General features: G+C 42.0%; 1 protein-coding gene across 1 annotated transcript in view; it reads right to left on the reverse strand.

The window, feature by feature from the left end:
- The window catches only part of nwd2 (NACHT and WD repeat domain containing 2), a 101,385-nt gene that overhangs the window by 16,937 nt on the left and 62,430 nt on the right, over nucleotides 1-22,018 (reverse strand). Inside the window, exons 5-7 of the mRNA XM_078164221.1 lie at nucleotides 10,548-10,751; nucleotides 8,141-8,291; nucleotides 2,546-3,135 (exon numbers count right to left, since the gene is read on the reverse strand). Coding sequence (XP_078020347.1) covers nucleotides 2,546-3,135; nucleotides 8,141-8,291; nucleotides 10,548-10,751 — 945 coding nt within the window. The remainder of the gene's footprint in view (nucleotides 1-2,545; nucleotides 3,136-8,140; nucleotides 8,292-10,547; nucleotides 10,752-22,018) is intronic.

The raw sequence follows: 22,018 nt of genomic DNA on the forward strand, positions 1-22,018 counted from the left end.
TCTCTGCTTTTTCCCCATTCTCCACTTGGATGATTTCAGAGGCGGCGGGCCTTCTGTGGTGGTCACAACAACAAGTTTACAGTTGGTAAACAGTGGAGGAGAAACTGGTGGCAGTGGTTGCTGGATACCCAGAGCTATACGGCCAGACGATAGACAGCAGGTTGTCAAACTGCTCCTGAGTCATCCAAGAATATGCCTGTTAATGGCCATCATGGAGGAGAAGCTCCTGGACCAACTGGTGGTACTCCCCATGACCCACTCTCTATTTTAGGGTCTCATGTACCCACACAGATCTCCATTTATCTACAGGAACTAGATACTAATTACTGTCAAATAACTAAAAAGGCAGAGTGTACTTGCTGTAGCTCTGGTTGAGCGTGAGAGGCTGTTAGCAGATAGTTTGTTGGGGACAGATAAAAGGAGATCTGTGTGGGTACATGAGACCCGACGGGTACCCACAAAAACAGCTGATTTGCGGGTGGTTTTTAAAAAAACATTTTTTCCCAGGTTCGGATCTGGGTGGAAAAAATAACACGCGGGTCAGATCGCGGGTTTTAGATAAACACATCAGTCATTAGTTCGGTAAATTACAGATAACTATCTTGGTCATTATTTACTCTCTGAGGATCGCCTCCGCTATTTTGCAACGGTCAATGGTTCAGCTGTTTACACGCGTTTCACCATCTAACAGTAAACAGTAAATAATTATTTAGGTATTTGAGAAATAAGTGGATAAAATGTACAACTATCACTTTATAATGTTTCTGAAGTGTTTCCCTGATGGATTACTTCTCTCCTCAATGGATTCTAAAAACACGTGACGGCTCGTAACTGCTGAACGTCGCTCTGGACAGAAAGTAAGTCTATTATTACACATGTAAAGTTCCTTTACATAGATTAAAAGTTTAAAAGCATTAAATGTAACAAACGAGTGCTTTTACACTCGTATGGGAGAAGAACACAGAGGGTTGATGATGGAGCTGAAGTCAGGTTTTTATTGTGAGAGCTGCTTCATTCAGGTCGTTGTTTACTCACTGGCACCTTAACTGTGGCGATATGCTGTTCAATATTCAGCCAATATAACGCAAAATGTTTACTTTAAATCCGGGTTACGGGTCGGGCTGCGGGTCGTGTTTCAACGGGTCGGACTGGGTTGCGGTACTAATTGGCCTGATGCGCGGGTTTGCAGTTTGGGTGCGGGTGTGTATGTCGCCGGGTCGGGGCGGGGCGGATCTTGAAAACAGGACCCGTGCAGGACTCATGCAGCCACCCGTGCAGCCACCCGTTGGTCCAGGAGCTTCTCCTGGACCAACGGGTGGATCATGGGGAGTACCACCAGTTGGTCCAGGAGCTTCTCCTCCATGATGGATGTTTCCAGGCATATTTTAGGACGACTCAGAGGCAGTCTGACAACCTGCTGTCTATCGTCGGGCCGTATAGCTCTGGGTATCCTGCAACCACTACTACAGTTTCTCCTCCATTGTTGACCAACTGTAAACTTGTTGTCGTGACCACCACAGAAGGCCCGCCTCTCAAATCATCTGTCTGGACAATTGGAAGAAAGATGACGAAAAATGAGAACACGTGGGGTGTTTTTCTGCTCTGAGTTGAAGTTTTTTTTTAACTCGAGGAGTTCAGAGTGCTCTGGCAAAAACACCAGGCACCTACAGTGCAGAAATGTGAGGCAGGTCACAACACAAAAACCACGAGCACACAGCTTCATTCTCATTGACAACAATTACAAAAAGGCGTCTCCAGCTGCTGAAACACTTTCTGTGTGATCAGGGCCTTACACACCTTCTCCTGACTCACCAATCTCTGCTCTGTGAGAGTGTGTATATACATTTAGTGTTTTTACTTTCAATCTGATGTCTTCTGGTAATCTTTAACTCTGAAGTTTAGGCTTTGATCATCGTTTTATTGCTTGTAACATTTTATACAACCATACAGCAGACTCGGATGATATGAATGGTGCTGACAATAAATAATGAGTGTATCAGTGTGACGTTTATTGCAAAGGTTGGACAGGAGGGGTAGATCTGTGGGTGTGTGCTTTGTGATCTTGGCTATGGTGTGATCCTAATGTAGCCGGGCGGCCAGGTGGCACACACAAAGGCAGAGAGTGAGCAGAGAATACAGCGCACAAACACACAGCCACATGCACGCTCACTTTAAGTAACAAATGTCTTTGCAGAAATATCCACAGGTGTTCGCACACAAACGTCTAAAAAGCAAACCTCTGTACAGATGTGTACAGTGCACGGCTTCACGGGAAATTAGAGACATGTGCGTGGCAGTGGACTGTCTTTTTGGCAGACACACAGATGGTCAAGCAAGCGTTTGATGAGCAGAGATGAACAGTTGCACGCCCCCTCATACTCTGTGGTACAAAGATGGACACATGCTCAGATCAGACAGACAGGAGAGCACAAGCATGAACACGCAGCGAGAGGCGGCCAGAGTGTGAGAGCAGCAGGTGTGGGGATCAGACAAAAAGAGAAAGATAACACCAACGTTTTTAAATATTCTCTCTACGATGTCTCACCTGTTTGGCCACCTCAGACAGCAGCAGCGTCTTCCCAGTGCACGGTCCCCCGTACACCACCATGGGGCTCATTCTGCTCCCCTTAGACGGCATAAGGTACTCTTGTACGTAATCCAATGACTCGGCTTTGAACTCGTAGAGCGCCGCGTAGCTTTTACAGAGGGACAGGTGCTGCAGGATCTCGTCGTACAGTGGGTCCGTCTCCGTGTCAAAGTTCTGCTGGACCGTGGCTTGGATGATATCCACCATGTCCTCGTAGAACTGTTTACACAGACCCTCTACGTAATGGCTCTCCACTTCCTGGGAGTAGCCGAGCTTCATGTCGCAGTGCGTGACCGAAGAGTAGACACGGAGGTTGGAGGCAGCAACAACTGTGGGGATGAATTCGTCCCGCACCTTCAGAAGGCGCTCGTAGGCTTCCTGGTTGCGCATGATGCGGTCGCCGCTCACCACGATGTCCATGTATCGGGTCATCTCGGGGATTTTGGCGAAGCGGTCGAAGTTGGAGATCTTGCGAATGTAACAGACACATTTCCTGAGAAAGGCAGGAGTTTGTTTCCCAAGGGCGAAGTCCAATTCATCCTCCAAGGCTGAAATAAGAAAAAAAAAACACAAGTTTTTCTTAACTTCTCTGTGCACTCTTAGAAACAAGGGTTTCTGACGGGCTGAGTTTCTACCCAGAACCACCAACTAAAAGAAACACAGTTGGGCATCTTTCTATTTATGTTATTAAATATACGCAGAAAAAAGAACTAATTAAAAAGTAATGATGTACTTAAAAATGACTCAAAGTTGACCCGGTTCCAAACACTGGTCTCCTGGGGAAAGTCCTGTGTTTTTTGACCCGACCACCACAACCTGCATCCTTAGCGGACTACTTCCTTCTCTACCTCTGTCAGCGAATTGGTCACGTGATCACAGTCATCCCAAATACGTGGGTTATACCTGAATTATTGGCTCATGATTAGGTGGGATGCATACAAATTTTGGTGCATTACTTTAAGTAGGTGAAGTGTATCATAGGAGGTCCTGTGTGGAGCCTTTCATAAACAATTCAAGCTATAACCCTTTATATGCTGGGTTCTACCAGGAACTAAAGAGAGTTCTCCTTTGGGGACATGCCAAGAAACCCTCCATGCGTCTAGTTAGTTATTTCTAAGAGTGTATGTGATAACTTTTGAAAACCTTAGATTACAGTGCATCTGGCCAGATGCAGATAAGGACCACCTCTGGATTATTATGACCAACTTCCAAAGATAAACCTCAACCAGATGTAGGATTTAAATCTATTTCAGGAGCAGAGCTGAACAGACTTTAGGTTCCTTTAGCTTCCGATTAGATGGATTTCTCTGGAGCCTTATTTAAGAAGAAACACAGTTGATAAAATCACATAAGCCAGCACTACTGAACTGTATCACAGGCTCCCCAACAAAGAGCCGGCGGACTGAAACTCTGCCAGCATCTCCTGTGTAGTTTAGCTCACATGGTCGCCTACTAATTAGGTGGGAGAGAGGAAAAGTGTGAAAGGAAAAGTTCCAGGAGACGGCACAACTTCCTCTATATGGTACAATTAAAGCCCAGAGTGCTCAATTAAAGTGCAGTTTCCTGACACAAAAGAGGTGCTTCCTTTTCATGGGAAATTATAAAACTCGCAGTCACTTAATCAGCTTTGTATTTTTCTTTATTTCCTCCGTGAAAAAAGTCTGCGCACTGTGCTGGGCTGTGCCTGCTCTGTTAGAAGAGGCCAATAAAACAAGGACTTGTCAACAGATCCTGATGGCATATTGCTTAGATCATCTCCCACAGTGACAGCCTGAGGAAAGAACAAGAGATGTCTTGAAAGATTAGTTCAGTGCTGTCCAAACAATTCAGTAATAACTTGGTGATTCCCAAATGGAGTCTTTTACAGACAGGAGCTGATGTGGAGTCAACCGAACAGGGCGAAAATAAACAGTGGGAGGAACTCTTCAAATGTCAGAGTTGTACCTTTAGCTTCTGCAAGTACCAGCGAAGGAAGGAAAACTGAAAATAACTGTTTTGTCTTTATATAATATTCTGTTTTAACCTAGTAGGAGAGCTCAGATTGGCCCCTTAGATGAAAATAATTAGTATTTTCGGGAACCACGTTGAATGCAAACTGTGATTTGGTGACTAACACATGCAGCAGAGTTCCTCAATAATTACCCCAATAATCACTGAAAATATTGCACAGTAACATTAAAAAAAAACATGAATAAAAAGTAAAAGTGGTCTTGTAAAGTCATCTAACAAATCTCCGTGTCTACCTGACATCCCGGCACACTGTTTGGATTAATCACTGAGAGGTGAACGTACGGTGCGATCGATCAATCACTGTCATCTGCCAAGCTGAGTCTGACACATCCTGATTGCATCTCATCTCTTGTTACCAATTCAGTTACAAGATGACGGGCTACGCAGCAGCCTCTCTTATTAGATATGTGACCTCTGACGTGTGATTTTTATGTTTTCTCACTATGAAGGTTAAGGTTATATTTTTAAGTTTTTTTCCCATCATTGTCACTGTCAGATGTTCTGCCTCTGCTTGGGAAACCCTGGCATGCAGCACCTTGTTTCAGCTTATGTATGTGACTTAATAAATATTTGTTTTACTATAAAAACAAGTCATTACAAAGACGTATGAACGGCAGAACGAGCCATAATGACAATCTATCAGTATAATGGATAACCATATTTTAATAGAACAACATTACTCAGATTCACAATGCGTTAAAACTAGATAAACAAGTTATTTTTAATCATAGAAATGCACTTGACAATGAACAGGCAACTGAATTGACAGAAATGGCCTGTTAGCTAAGCTAGCACACATTCATGCGGTCTCTCCAAAATCCACCCCAAATGCTAAATTTTTTAACGTACTCAAGACAAATTCTGGACCAAAATTTTACAGAGGGGAGGAGTTGCGCAGGCACATTGGCTATCACAGAGATTCCCATAGAAATGAATGGACTGCCTGTTGACTCGTCTCCGTACGCTTGCATGAGTGGATACGAGGCGTAAATATTATTTTAATCAGAATCAGAATCAGTATCAGAAATACTTTATTGATCCCCGAGGGGAAATTATGATTCGTCACTGTTGCTCCGATGTATAGAAGAGAAAATTATAAGAAGTAAGAATAAGACTGAAATAGAAGTATGTAAATATATGGAAATAAAATGAGATGAAACAGAAATGATACCAGACATACATTGTTATAGGGCTGCAACTAACGATTATTTTCATTGTCGACTAATCTGTTGATTATTTCTTCAATTAGTCGACTAATCATTTTATCGAAAAATGTGTTAAATTTTGTCATCTAATGTCTTGTTTTGTACTCACGCTAAAGAGTTTTAGTTCACCGTCATGGGAGAGTGTGTAAAGCTGCTAATATCTGAATGTAAGAAGCTGCAATAAGAGTATTTTGGGATACTTTATAGTACTTTTCTATGAAAAATTACTCAAACCGATTATTCGAATACTAAAATAGTCACGGATTATTTTAGTAGTCGATTAGTCATCGATTAGTCGACTAATTGCTGCAGCCCTACATTGTTATATTTGAACTCTCAGAGGAAGTGTTTGTGTAAAGGTATGGTTTGTTTGATTTTATAGGACAGGCCTTTTCAACTGGAGGTCAACTCCAGCCCACCGATCTGTTCTGTTCACGAATAAATAAAACTAAAATCCTGAAGAAGAAAAGATCGTGCCAATATTGGATATGTTGCCACAATAAATCCTCAAAACAAGCAGACTGCTCCCAAGTACTTAGCTATGTGTCTCTGAACCCCACAACCCATCAGCAGGTTTCAAAGACATGCTTTTCTTTTAAAAAAAAGTCTTCAAAATTACAAGCAACACCATTTATCATCACCAGAAATTGTAAAAACAGAAAGTATTGTCCCATTTTTAAGTTTCTGACAGGCCATGAATGCACCATTTGTCCAACTGCTTCAGTCAGGAAACCAAGCCTCCAGGAACAGCGCCATGCGTTGAGGCTCATTTTCAAAGTGGCCAGACTTTTATCTACAACTGACCGGGTCCATCATATGCTGCCACTGGGCCCGAAAATACTTTTTCCCATAGACATGGGAAAGAGGCGTCTATGAGTCAGTGGCTACATTTTTGTGAGTGTCAAACCCCCTAAAATGCCCCCATTCACTGTTGGGATTTAATCCATTCAGTCCAATATCTTAACAACATCTTTTGTCTGTTCCAGAGGTCTTGCTGAAACTAAAGGGGACAGAGTGTTTGCTGTCAGGGCCCCGAGGCTCTGGAACAATCTGCCCGAGGAAATCAGGTCGGCTGAGTCAGCGATGTCTTAAGTTCCTTCTTAAAACACACTTTTATTGAAGAGCATGTTGGAGTTTTAAGTTCATTTAGACTGTCTTTCATTGCCTCAAAACTTTTTGTCAGTTCTTTCAAAAGTTGTTTTCACGTTTTGTCTCTTTTAACTGAAAAGTCGAGAAGAGCTGCATGTTTGAATCATTACATACCCATTCAAGTTAGTGGAGTGCTTAACCAGAAGTAGCCAGCACGGTCAACAAAGTCTTCAGTGCGCTTTCTCTATGGGCCCAAGGATGCAGAAAATCTGGGAAATTCTATATCCAGGAAGTCAAACTTTTTTGGCTTCATGCACCACTGAGCAACTTTCACTGGAATGAATGGGGCCCAGCTGCTGTCACTGTATCTAATCATCTTTGTAGGAACATGCAGGAACCAAATTTATGCTAAAAAATAATGATATTTAATCAAAATAACCTCTAAATATCTCTGCCAAAAATAAAGCCTTTGCACAAACCAGATCTTGTAAAAAACATTTAATTCCACACTCCTTTGCGCAACTGGGAGGCCATGAATGACTCGGCTGAGACTAACAGTCACATAACTAAAATTCTGTGAAACTTCAAATAAACTTCAGGCTGTTTACACGGAGCAGAGGACCAGAGAGGCTGTAAGAATGTAAATTGAAATGTAGTGAAATAAAAGTTTTGAAAATGTGGCGCTGTATTTTGTGTCAAGAGTACAAAAATAATGAGGATAATAGCTCAGGGAAATATCTGGCCTCCTGGCCCCCTGAACAATACAGTTAAATAGCCCTGTTGTAGAAGAAATAAACTGACTGTAAATCCTCTTTACATACTTTATCTACTGTAGCAACTAAGGCTGCAAGTATTATTTTCAAATAGCAAATATATTTACATTTGAGAAGCTAAAACCAATGATTTTACTGGCATTTCTGACAAGGAAATGACTTCATCTCTTAATTGGTTCTCAAAATCTTTCATCTCATTGGACGAATTGATTAATCAACTCACTGTTTAGCTCAAGAAAGAACAGATATGATATGTGACCCAACATGAAATAAAGGTAGGTAAAGGTAGATCGTAGAGGTTGTCGTTTCTCAGCCTTATTACAATATGAGGTCAAATATTAAAAGCCAAATAGAAAACCAACGAGATAGACGTGACCTTCATCACACAGTAAGACCTGCTCCAACTTGAAAAGAAATCAAAAGTAGAGACATGAAAAGACAAAAAGAAAGAAAGCGAAAGTCGACCTGAATCTCACCAGAGCAAAGGAATTTCTTGGCCTGAGCGCTCTTCATGGTCCCCTTCTCCTGAAGCTGCAGCACCGCTGTTCGGAAGATCCTCTTGATCTCCTCCGACACATTCCTCCAGGCCTTGTCATTCTTGGTCTTGGCAGCGCTGCTGGACTCCATCTAAGCAGGACAGGGGGGGCAGGGAGAGGACGGTCTGACTTTACAGTTTGGACAGAGGACTCTCGTCGCGTACTGAGGGAATGTGGTTATTCATGTTTTCTTAAGTACAGCGCTGAAACAAAGGGAATATTGTTCTCTGTTTCATGTGAGAAACAATTTAGAATGAGTGCTTTATGTGGCAGAGATTACTGAAAAGACATGTCATCTGTTAAATCTTTACTAGTATGATTTATTTTTTAGTGACTCTGAGAGTACCCCAAGTATGAAACTTTCATATATGAATGTTTATAGCACCCTAAAGTGTGTCAAAGAGCCACATTGGTCAGTTTTAATGATTTAAGGGGCAACCTGGATCCTATTTTCCCATGTGTTTTGTGTCTAAGTGACTAATGGGAACAACGATTTTTGAAATTGGTCCAGTATTGAGGCTGGAATGTAACCTCTTGGGACATTTGTCAATTTACGCCCACTAAAAGTGCTTGTTTTTGCCACTGACAGGCTCCGATTTTTATTATAATTGTCTGACAACATTACTGAAAGGATCCCTACAGAGATAGACCTTTTTGGTTAAGAGTTAGATCCCTTTTGTTTAACCAGAAACAGCCCAGAAATCGCAGTGGCCAAACCCACCAGGCTCCATTTAAATTGATTTAATTTTATCATCTTAAAACACATTTTATTCAAAGTCCACAGAAACAAAAAAAAAAAAAAAAAAAAAAAAAAAAAAAGACGTCCTTGGTTCATCTTTCCACTGTTCCAATAATCATTAACTCTAGTTTGATTGAAATAAACCCTTAATTCACACAGTTAGATGTGAAAATATGCTGGATCTATACACACTAAAATTACTGTTTATTTAAATGGCGTCTGGTGGGTTTGGTGATAGTGATTTTGTTTTGCCACTGACAGGCTCAAATTGTTGTAAGTGTCTGATAACATTATGTAAAGGATCCCTACAGAAACAGACCTTTTTGTTAAAGATAAGATCCAGAAACAATCGCAGTGGCCAAACCCATCAGACTCCATATAAATAAAAAGTAATTTTATTATCATTAATCATGCCTCATTCAAAGTCGACAGAAACAAAATAAAACAAAAAATGCCATCCTAGGTTCGTATTCCCACTGTTCCAACAATCATCAACTCTGGTTTGGTTGATATTAACACTTAAATCTCCCAGTTAGATGGCTGGTGGGTTTGGCGACAGTGATTTTGAGGATGTTTCTGGTTAAACAAAAAGGATCTTCTCTTTAACGAAAAGGTCTATCGCTGTAGGGATCCTCTCTATAATGTCATCAGACACTTAGAACAATCTGAGCCTGTCAGAGGCAAAAAAAATACCCATCACCAAACCCACCAGACTCCATTTAAATAAACAGTCATTTTAGCGTCTATAGAGCCAGCAAATTTTCACATCTGAGTGAGTACCAAACCAGAGTTGGTGATTGTTGGAACAATGGAAAGACGAACCAAGACAACTTTTCCAAGGTTTATTTTGTTTCTGTCGACCTCTGAATGACGTGTCTTTTAAGATGATAAAATGACTGTTTATTTAAATGGAGTCCGGTGGGTTTGACGACGGCGACTTCAGGGCTGTTTCTGGTTAAACAAAATTAATCTTACTTTTTAACAGAAAGGTCTATCTCTGTAGGGATCCTTTCCATGATGTTGTCAGTGGCAAAAACAAGCACTTTTAAGTAGATGAAAATTGATGGTGCACAATTGCCCTGCAGGGGATTACATTGCAGCCTGTTTTGCTCAACACTAGAACAACTTCAAGAATTGCTGTCTCCATTAAAACACCAAAGTTACCCTTTAACTTCAGTGAAACTCAAGAAAACATTGTCATGCAGTTGTTTAACAGAACTCATCCAGATATTTTATCACCTCTATAAAGTTCTGGACAAAATAACAAGGTGGAACTCCGAAGCTAAATAGTTTTACATAAAATTAACTGTGCTGACAGAATTGTTGTTAAATGACTTTTATGGGGTCATTTGCAAATGTGCTAAACTTTTTTTTTTTCAAACAGTAAAGCACAGGACTTCAAAAGAGAGAGATGCCTGAGACAAAGCAACTGCTTTTCTTTTTTGTATGTGCATATAAAATATATTCCTCAAGGTGAATTAAATTCATGAACCACAGAGCTCAAGGACAGGAATCCATTATCAGCACTCCCCACCCCATCGATGTGGGAAAATTACGTATCGGGGGAACAACAAATCCCCTCAAGTGTAGCATGTTGGCTGTACTCACAGAGTTCTGGTAGTTCTTGAGCATTTGGGCTTTGGGTTTGAGGTAGTATGCGGGTGGCACAGAGTTTTCATCCCTGCAGTACCACTCTTCCAAGATGTGTGTGTCCAGCCCCGCCTCCACAGCTGCATCCAAGATCATCTCAAACTCCGCTGACTCCACCTCCCCCGGCACTCGGATGCTGCCGTACTTTTCACCCACCAGACCCTGAAGAAGAAGGAAGGAAGGACGGACAGAGAGACAGACAGAGGGCACGGGAGGTGAGAAGGAGAGAGACAGGATATGTGTATAATCATGATCCTTCAAACTGTTCCAGGGCTCTATTTTTTGGATCAGTGGCGCAGGGTGAATACTGGAGTCAATGATGCACACAGTGCGACTTATTTAAAGCAATTTCAGAGCCACAGGCGCTAACTGTGGTGTGGTTGGGACATCCACCAGCCAATTTGTGACATCAGGGATGTAGCTGCCGCCACAATCCTCACTGCACTGTGGTCCAAACTGACAGCTCTGGGTCAGATGAAGAGTGCTTTACACCACAGCCACATACACTGCACAGTTTAAAGGGGACGTATTATGCTTTTCTTATTTTCTGTCACATATATTATGTCACTATGTTTAAAGTTAATGTGGCCAAAGTTCTAAATAATGAGGTAAATGTAGGTAGAGGTAAATCTTGTTAGGCTTTAGATATTCTGAAGACTCTGTTTCCAATGTTTTGTCTACTGATGTCAGCCTGTGACACATTGCTTTATATTGTCATCAGCTCCACGCACACTACTGCAAGTGTTTACATTACATACTACTACTGCTACATGTAGCTTCATGCTAACGTCAGGGAAACATAATTTTGGAAGCCAATTTTAAAAATTTCTCCCAGATTTCAGATCATATTCCTGCTGGAACATGTCTGGTTATAAAAGCTTACAAGCTTTAGTTAGTGATTTTAAAAGTAAGGAAGTAACGCTATACACAGTAATTGCATAGCTGCAAGTACACTGCTACATGTAGCTACATGCTAATGTCAAGGAAACATGTCATCATGGTTGCAGATGTTAATTTCTCCCAGAGTTTGGATCATATTCCTGCTGGAACATGTCCAGTTGTAACGATTATGGTTTGTACGGCTGTGCACTGTCATTCTCCTGCTGCAACTACACTGCTACATGTAGCCACATGCTAATGTAATAGAAACGTAATCTTGGTTGCTGATGATGTTAATTTCTCCCTGATTTCGGACCACGGAACATGTCTTGTTGAGTTTAGAGGTTTTTACTGGTGATATTTCATGGTAAAAAGTGCCGCCATTCTATATTACAGTCATTTCCCCAGCTGTAAGTACACTACGACATATAGCTACATGCTAACATCAGGGAAATATGTAACCTTGGTTGCAGATGGTGTTAATGTGTCCTGAATTTCTGATCATATTGCGGCTGGAGCATGTCCCGTTGTGTTTAGATGCTTTTATTGGTGATTTTTCAAGTTAGAAAGTGCTGCTGTGCTGTATTACAGTCATTCCTTGGCTGCAAGTACACTGCTACATGTAGCTACATGCTAATATCAGGGAAACGTGTGATTATGGTTGCCAATTTTAAAAATTTCTCCCAGATTCCGGATCAAATTCCTGCTGGAACATGTCCAGTTGTAACGATTACGAGCTACAAGCTTTAGTTAGTGATTTTAAAAGGCATAAAGTGCTGCTGTGCACCGTCATTCTCCTGCTGCAACTACACTGCTACATGTAGCTACATGCAAATGTCGGGGAAACATATAATTGTAGTTGCTAATGTTGTTAGTTTCTCCCTGGTTTCGGAGCATAGTCCTGCTGGAATGTGTCTGGTTGTGTTTAGAGGTTTTTACTGGTGATATTTCATGGTAAAAAGTGCTGCCATTCTATATTACATTCATTTCCCCAGCTGTAAGTACACCGCTACATGTAGCTACATGCTAACATCAGGGAAATATGTAACCTTGGTTGCAGATGGTGTTAATGTCTCCTGAATTTCTGCTCATATTGCGGCTGGAGCATGTCCCGTTGTGTTTAGATGCTTTTATTGGGGATTTTTCAAGGTAGAAAGTGCTGCTGTGCAGTCATTCCTTGGCTGCAAGTACACTGCTACATATAGCTACATGCTAATGTCAGAGAAACATGTCATCATGATTGCTGATATTAATTTCTCCCACATTTTGGATTATATTACTGCTGGAACATGTCCAGTTGTAAAGATTATGGTTTACAAGCTTTAGCTTTTACTTCCTGCCTTTGTGTGTTTTCCCGCCTGTTTTCTATCACACCTGTCTTCCTTCAGTCTCGTTAGTCCTTCCCTGTTCCCAGAGTCTTCCCTTCACACCTGCTCTGTGTCCACCCTAGTGTTCCCCACCACACCCTTGTTGTCAGCCAATCCCCATTTCCCTCCTTTTGCCTATGTCCACCTACTCCAGCTGTGTCTCGCTCTTGTGATTAGTTTCCTGTGTATATATACCTGTGTGTGTTTCCCTTTGTTCCCTGTCAGTTTGTCTGTGTTCATCCCTGTGTTCATGGTGTCATTTCCTGTCTGGTCTCCTGTGTTCTGTTTCGGATTTTGTCCTTGGGTTCATCCCTGTGTTCATTACATTGTCCCTGTTGGTTTTCAGTTTACTTTGTTTCTCCTTCCTGCCTGTTTTGGATATTTTCTATCCAATCCCCTTTAATATAACAAAATGTTGCACCCCTCTTCCCATGTAGTGTTGAAAATAACAATCGTGCGCAAGTGTGAAAAGTCTGTGGTCATTCGATGGGAATGCCATCTGCCTGCCATACGTCACACACTCTCACTTAAATATCACATAAAGATATGTAGCAGACAGAAAAAAGCAAATAAAGCACTGAAGCAAAGGAAGGATGAGTAAGGGGTGAAGTCATCTCATTACACAGTTTTGATACAAAGAATTAGAGAAAGGAAAATGCTCTTTATACTGTTTTAGTTGTGCGACACTGTTTTGGCACATCCCAGACAGGCAGGTAGTCTAGCACCTGCTCTGTGTGCTCACCTTTTTTTCTCTGATAATTTAAGATCTAAATGTCACCATCATGGTGAAGACGACCTGCTGAAGTTCAAACTGAGCATCAGAATGAGGAAGAAAGGTGATTTAAGTGACTTTGAACGAGGCATGGTTGTTGGTGCCAGACGCGCTGGTCTGAGTATTTACTGGGATTTTCACACACAACCATCTCTAGGGTTTACAGAGGATGGTCCCAAAAAGAGAAAATATCCAGTGAGCGCTGTTGATGCCAGAGGTCAGAGGTCAGAGGAGAATGGCCAGACTGGTTCAAGATGATAGAAAGGCAACAGGAAGTCAAATAACTACTGGTTACAACCAAGGTCTGCAGAAGACCATCTCTGAACCAACACCTTGTCCAACCTTGAAGCAGATGGGCTACAGCAGCAGAAGACCACACCAGGTGCCACTCCTGTCAGCTAACAACAGGAAACTGAGGCTACAATTCACACAGGCTCACCAAAACTGGACAATAGAAGATTGGAAAAACGTTGCCTGGTCTGATGAGTCTGGATTTCTGCTGCCACATTCAGATGGTAGGGTCAGAATTTGGCGTCATGGATCCATCCTGCCTTGTATCAACGGTTCAAGCTGCTGCTGGTGGTGTAATGGTGTGGGGGAGATTTTCTTAGTACCAACTGAGCATGGTTTAAACACCACAGCCTACCTGAGTATTGTTGCTGACCGTGTCCATCCCTTTATGACCACAGTGTACCCATCTTCTGATGGCTACTTCCAGCAGGATAACGCACCATGTCACAAAGCTCACATCATCTCAAACTGGTTTCTTGAACATGACAATGAGTTCACTGTGCTCCAATGTCCTCCACAGTCACCAGATCTCAATCCAATAGAGCACCTTTGGGATGTGGTGGAACGGGAGATTCACATCATGGCTCTGCAGCAACTGTGTGATGCTATCATACGGACCAAAATCTCTGAGGAATGTTTCCAGCACCTTGTTGAATCTAGACACCAAGAATTAAGGCAGCTCTGAAGACAAAAGGGTCCAAATGGCTCATTCTAAGGTCACGAATACACAATGATTCTTATTTTAAGGTGATTATACACCAAAGAAAACACACTTATTATATTATATTCAATTTCCATCAACACATCCCCCTTAATCCTACACACTAAACCTTTCAAATTAGGAAATATCTGATCAATTAATATGTAAAAGGGATTACAAATCTGATCCAACATTCTGTGCAAGCTTTTCAATACTTATTTTGGTCGGTTCGTCAACAGCACTGAGGTCCGACACCAAACCTGCTGTTCACTCATTGTTTTCAGTAAGAAAAAAGCAGATTTTTTCTGCTGCTGCACGGCAAATGTTTGAGTGACACACTGTTATGTAAAAACACACAGCCTTGGCCAAATGTGCTAATGCTCGGTAATCAGTAGTATTAAGGGAATGAGCAGATTTGCTTTATATATAGAACAGATGGGACTGTTTTTAAATGAAAGGAAATTAATGCATTAATTAAAGGGAAGGTTAAGGATTTGTGAGAATTTAAGACTGTGAAATTTGATTTGATTGTGCTTCTGTGCTTTAGTTATTATTATCACAACCACTGACATCACCATCATCAGTCTTAAACACCAAAGCAAATAACCGGCAATCGCTCCCCACGATCTTTTCAGTCAGAAACTAGAACACTCAACGCAGTCGCTGCATAATTAGGCATCATCAAATTAAATAGTGGCCTTTTCATCCTACTATTATCTCCCACTCCACATGGATGTCTACTGTAAGCTCCAATGAGTCTCCTCTCTTCCCCTCGGCATCTCCGCACATGCTTTTGAGTGACAGCCGATTCAATGCTGTCGGAAATGATCAGGGACGTTTCCTGGCTTCAACCCTGATGAGCTCCATCACTCACATTCAAGGACAATGGGAGCCCAAAAAAAGAAGAAAATCATCACTGGAAACCCTCCGCTCCATGACCAGCTGATCTTTACTCCATGTGTCGTAATTCACATGCAGCTGAGGCCTCGGGGCAAAGACGCAGAGCGAGCGAGTGAACGAGGGACAAGCCAAATGACTGTGAGCTCCGATGAGCAGGAAAACTACGTCGGGATGCTCGCGGCAATGACGCTTCAAAGCCGTTCCATGTTGGACTCCTCGTTCCCTTGGCATTCGCAGTGGGAACAGATGCAGAGAACAAGCAGATGATGGCATGTGGCATGGTCTGCAGGACGGCCTACTCTCAGAACCGACTAATGCCCGCAGTGGATTTGTTGAAACTCGTACAGCTTTGTGGCGGTGCTGCACAAATGTGACACCAAAGGTTCATTTTACAGCTTTGTTTATATTTAGAAGATGATTTCCATGTACGGTATCAGTTGTTTTAGAGGAAGAGGCGCAGTTTTTAAGGTTGTGTATTATGTTTTGAATCCACACTCATCATTTACATTATAAAAACATTAAGCTGACCCACTTATCCGGTGGAAAAGTACATCAAAGGGGACTTATTATGCACGTTTTCATATTCATACTTGTAGTTTTTGAACATTAAAGTATGTAAACATGTTCTAGTAGAAACCCAAAACACTTTATTTTCCTCATACTGTCTGTGCTTGAACACCTGTGTTCACCCTCTGTCTAAAACGCTCTGTTTTAGCATCTGTCTCTTTAAGGCCCTAAAAGAAAAAGCCAAGTCTGCTCTGACTGGTCAGTGTCTCCCTGTTCTTCCATATCTCATGTCTCTGCAGGGTCATTGCAGCCGCAAGAATGACTGTAACAAAATATGGCGGCACTTTCTGCGGTGAAAAATCACCAATAAATGCTTCTGAACCAAAATCTTCACAAGCAGACATGTTCCAGCAAGAATATGATCCAAAATCAGGGAGAAATCAACAACATCTGCAACCAAGATTACACGTTTTCCTGACGTTGGCATGTAGCTACATGTAGCAGTGTACTTGCAGCCAGGGAACGACTGTAATCAACTAAAGTGACACTTTCTACCTTGAAACATCACCAATAAAAGCTTCTAAACACAACCTGACATGTTCCAGATGGGATGTAATCCAAAATCGAGGAGAAATTAACAATATTGGCCATCAAGATTACAGGTTTTCCTGACGGTAGTATGTAGCTACATGTAGCAGTGTACTTGCAGCCAAGGAATGACTGTAATTAAGTATAGCGGCACTTTCTACCCAGAAAAATCACCAATAAAAGCTTCTAAACACAACCTGACAAGTTCCAAAATTGGAATGAAATTAACAACATCTGCTACCAAGATAGCAGGTTTTCCTGATGTTAGCATGTAGCTACATGTAGCAGTGTATTTGCAGCCAAGGAATGACTGTAACAGAGTACAGCAGCACTAACTACTGTGAAAAACTAAAAAGCATGTAATCACAACCAGACATGTACCAGCAGGAAGTAATCTAAAATCATGGGGAAATCAACAACATTGGCAACCAAGATGACAGGTTTTGCTGATGTTAGCATGTAGCCATATGTAGCAGTGTATTTGCAACCAAGGAGAGACTGTGATGAAAAATAGCAGCACTTTCTACCGATAAAAATCACCAATAATTAATAACCAATAAATCTTCTGAACACATTGGGACATGTTCCAACAGGAATACAATCCAAAATCAGGGAGAAATCAACAACATCACCAACCAAGATTACACGCTCTCCTAATGTTAGCATGTAGCTACATGTAGCAATGTACTTGCAGCTGGGGAATGATTGTAACCAACAAAAGCTTCTAAATGCAACCAGACATGTTCTAGAGGGAAAATGGTGCAAAATTGTTGAGAAATTTACATCAGCGACCAAGACTGTGTCTTTCTGACATCAGCATGTCGCTACATGTAGCAATGTAGGCTACATAACGTAAACACTTGCAGTGGTGTGCCTGGAGCAGATGTACATATAATGAAATCCATAACAAGCAGGGATTAATTTTACATACATTTACCTAATTATTTGAAACTTTGGACACTTTATATGTATATATCCGACATCCCGACTTTACATTTATGACAGAAAGTAAGATAAATCTTAATAGGTCCCCTTTATATTTATGTATCCTGCATCAAAGGGTGAAAAACTGGCAGAAAAGATGAAAAAACTCCCCTGAATATTAAAGCATTTGCAATAAAACAAGAGGGTTAAAAAGAAAAAGATGCTTGATGCTAATAAATAAACCCTCTTGTGACTGGAATATTCAAGTACATCCAATAAAGCAAGAAGCCTCTTAAGAAAACAGTGCTAATTTAAGTAGAGAACACAAGCCAAGCATACCTCTAAGACAGAAAACACACAAGTACCAAATGGAGGAAGAAAGGAAAGGGATTCCCTCTTGTGTGTTACTCTCTGTGCTCTCTTCCTGCCAAAACAAAGCGTTTAATAGATAATTAGGACGGGCTGCTCCACTATCTTCAGCTGTGATTGACAGGAAAGGTCGTGAGCTACATTCTAGCTCAAATTGTTTCAAGTGACAGGTGCAAGTTTTAGCTCAGAGGAGAAAAAAGGATGTAATTAACTGCAGATATTTTGCTCTCCAAAATGCCAAAAGATCATTTTCAGTTTGGCTTTTCTCACCAGAGCTGCAAAACCAACCAACAACCAGAGCTTATGAAATGGAAATAAGAAGACGAATATTTTTGTATACAATCCAAGCCCTGCTCCCTTAGTTACTGATGCTGTCAAACTTTATGTTAGGTGCTTTACCTTTATTTCAGCATTCTCATGTCAAGCTGCTGTTAATTTTGCAGGCTGAAATGAAAACTACAACTGTAATTAGCTAACTTGTTAATATGGCTGACAGTCCCTCGTTGAGTTGGTTGAAAATTCCGTCTCAAGCTGACCCTTTAATGTTTCCAGCAGACTCATATTTCGTTCTAACGTCAACGTCTTTGGCTGCTTAGCTTTAAATACTTGGACAGTAAAGACTGAGGTTAAATCTTTGCTTTATTGTTTGTATTTTGAAACACTATGTTTTCATTTTAAATGTAACAGGAGATGAAGGCTGGGTTAGGAGAACAGAAATCTCTGAACCCATCGGCTAGCGGTCTGATGGTGATTTAGCGTCTGGGGTAACCCAGTCTCACTTCCGGCATCAAACACCAATGAAAAAAGCCATTCTTTAACATCGGCATGACACACATATGGTTGCCTTTATAGTTTATTGGTGATCAGCAGAGTCAGGATAAAACGCAGAGGGACAAAAATTAAAGTTAAGGCGGCTAAAGTCTGAGTAGGGTGGTGGATGGGTCCATCAAACATCGACTTTCACCCGGGAGAGCCGTGTTCACGTCCTGAAAGATTATTAAGCCAAACCCTGTTCTTATTCCAAACGGATTTCTTCAGATGTGCCTCAGCCCGGATGCTCTGGCTGCTCAAATCAGTAGCCATTTTAAATAGGAATTGTGCAAATTTGCAAGAAAGTCCAATCAGTCTTCGTTGAGCATTGGTTATATAAAAACAAAATCAGGGAGTGCGGCAAAATGCCGCCTGCCTACTTTTGTTCATACAGAATGCACCTTTTTCGGGGCAATGGGGGCATGAGCAAGTAACAAAACGTGTAGCTCAGCGTGTGACGTAAACAGTGACGTGGGAGGGAAGCAGCGGCTGGTCAGTCCTTCGGCGATTCTCTCATAAGTCAGCCCGTTCCTCATCGTCCCCGTCATCTGACAGTTAATGGCCTCTTCGTTTGCGAGGACAAGGAGGGTGCGCAATTCCCCAGTTGCTCATCTTTACAGGGTCTGTCAGGTTTGTGTTTCCCTCTTGCTACTAGCTGCTCGCTAATTCCTGCTATCATCTGTTTCCTGTTTATCCACCGCCAGTGGGTCGCATGTGCAGCGTCATCAACAGCTCCTCCCACAAGTCATCAACAGCCCCTCCCCTTCAAGGGCGCCTCGTTCTTTTTAAACCAAAAAAGGTTCCACCAATATGTCTACCCTACGAGGCGGAAAATTGGGCACCTCGAATCACCTCGCCAATCCGGCTCTGTGTGTCTAAACGCTCGCAGCTTGCCAGCAAAACAGCCCAACATTTGCCGATAATCTGGCAGTGTAAAAGGGGCTAGTGTCTTTTGCGTCATTCGCAATGTGGCACACAACAACAGTGTCAAATCCAGAGTATTAGGAGTGCTGAGCAGGATCCTTCCTGCTATTGATGAAGTGCTATGAAGGACGAGTAGAACAACAGAAATAAACAGTTTGGTGGCACCTTGAGGTTCTGCACTGTGACTTGATGCTACGATGGTTTGGAGGGGGAAATAATGGACCTCCATTTCTTGTGCTTCCTCATTGGAAAGCCATGTCACCAGTGTAGCCAAGTAGTTACTGACACAGACATCATTAGCACAGCAGCCCGTAGAGGTTTTTGATCCGATCTAATCACTTGCAAGCAACAGTGTTGATCGTCTGTCTTAAAGATCTGATTTGAGAAACAAACTTTATTTACCTGCAGTCTGAAGTTCGCTAAAGAACCTGTAACTGCACAGACTATCGAACCACCTGGCTGCCCCGCAGGTTGCCTCACCCACCCTCTTTATACGACCTTCTATGAGTCACGGTGCTGCAGTAATGTGTCAGTAGAGGGTGGAGGCAGTGGGCTGAACTACAGTACAGTAATGCTGAGAGAGACATATAGTGTGAGGGAGAACAGTCACTCTCCAAGTTGCTGACAAAGTCTCTGTCAGGTTGCCTCGCGGTGGTACAGCAGGATGAATGGAGTCTGTGTGTGTGTGTGTGTCTGTATGTGTGTGTGTGTGGAGATAGAGATAAGGATAAATCCAACTGGTGTTTCTTATCAAAACGACAAAAATCAGGTGCTAACACACACATACAGACACACACACGTTCACAGCACTCTCCACCCTTGCATGTAATCTACTGTCACTTCTGTCATCCACTCAGCTCACCAAAGCCCAAACTGTAAAAGATGTCCAAATATTTGCCGGGTGGCTTTAACATGCCTGTCTTAGCCGGAGAGCACGCCTGGAATGAGGCCATCTAAAGTGGATTACAGCATGACAGCTGACAAGCTAGAACTTCACTCCTGTGTGTGTGTGTGTGTTTTCATGTGTGTGTGCATGTTTTTCCTTCACAGAGAGGACGGAGGGGTTGCAGTAGTTCTTATTACACTTCAGCCGCCGCAGGTGCAAGAAACACACAAGGCTAAAGTGACAATAGCGAAGCAGATAGCAGCCAAATGTAACTCCAGTTTTAGCCGCACTCCTCCGCCCCTCCTTTAGTTTTTCATCCCTGGAAGGGTTTTATACTTTGGCTAAGTGCACTTTATCTGATGAGCCAGTTGGGAGAGGCGACTAAGATATTGTACACAGCTACAGTATGAATCAACAAATCAATCACTCGCGCGGTCAATCAATCAATGAAACACACAGTCAACTGTTCTGATATCTGCTGCGTAAGCTCTGGCACCGCAGAAGAAGAAACGGCTCTAAAAAGAAACAGATGATCTGATCAAAGAAATATTTAATTTACAGTGACGTGTGCACTCGCTCACAGAGCTGTGAGCCAACTCTATGCTACAACTGTAACTCAGAGTGAGATTCAGATTCTGTTGCAATATTAATAGTTCAACTAAATAAAATCTACCACAAATTACACATTCAAACAGCTAAATACTGGGATCTATATATAGGCTGCTATGATACCACAACTATCGCACATTCACATATGTGTAGTTTTTTGTTGAGCCGCAAGCGTCACGCAGGTTTACATCACCAAGGGTTTATGACAAAATCACTTGACGACACTGACTCCTGTGTGTGCATGGCAAGAGAGGAGAAGGAGAGGCGCTGTGCTGCTGCCAGAGGAGCCGCTGAATGAGTTCCCTCTGAGCGGTAAGTCGCTAAAAGAGTCTGAGAAGTCTGGGGCTGTTCATAAAACATTCAGGAGGCCACAGTTCATTGCCTGCAGCATGCCTTTACTGAGATCTAACTATGCAAGGGACTGGCTGTACGATACATGTCGTAGAGGTATGAAGGAAAAACACTGTTACGCCCAAAAACAGAGCTCATATGTGTGTGTGTTGCTGCAGTTTGAGAGGCTTGACTACCTCATAAGCCTCTCGTAGGTGTAAAAAATGTCAGGTGTGTTTAACCATTAACTGACAATAGGAATTTTGACCGATAAATACTACCAATTAAACAGTTAAAGGGAAATTTCAGGCACGGTATGAGATCACTGCTTGTTCTCGCAATATTTCGGCTGCGCTTTGGAAAGCAGAGCTAAATGGTAAACAAACATGGCAGCACACCGGTAAGGTAAGACAACACGTTTACATGTCATTTTCTATATGTTCTCTGACATTTATCCTAACGATATGAGGCGGTCTTTGTGGAAAAAAACTGTTTAGTGGACTAACTTTGCACTTGAAGTATGCCTGTTCATTTACGTTTTAACAGGTCTGACGCTACTATGCGCCCCGGCTG

Source organism: Epinephelus lanceolatus, chromosome 22, assembly GCF_041903045.1.
Source record: "Epinephelus lanceolatus isolate andai-2023 chromosome 22, ASM4190304v1, whole genome shotgun sequence".
Classification (NCBI taxonomy): domain Eukaryota; kingdom Metazoa; phylum Chordata; class Actinopteri; order Perciformes; family Serranidae; genus Epinephelus; species Epinephelus lanceolatus.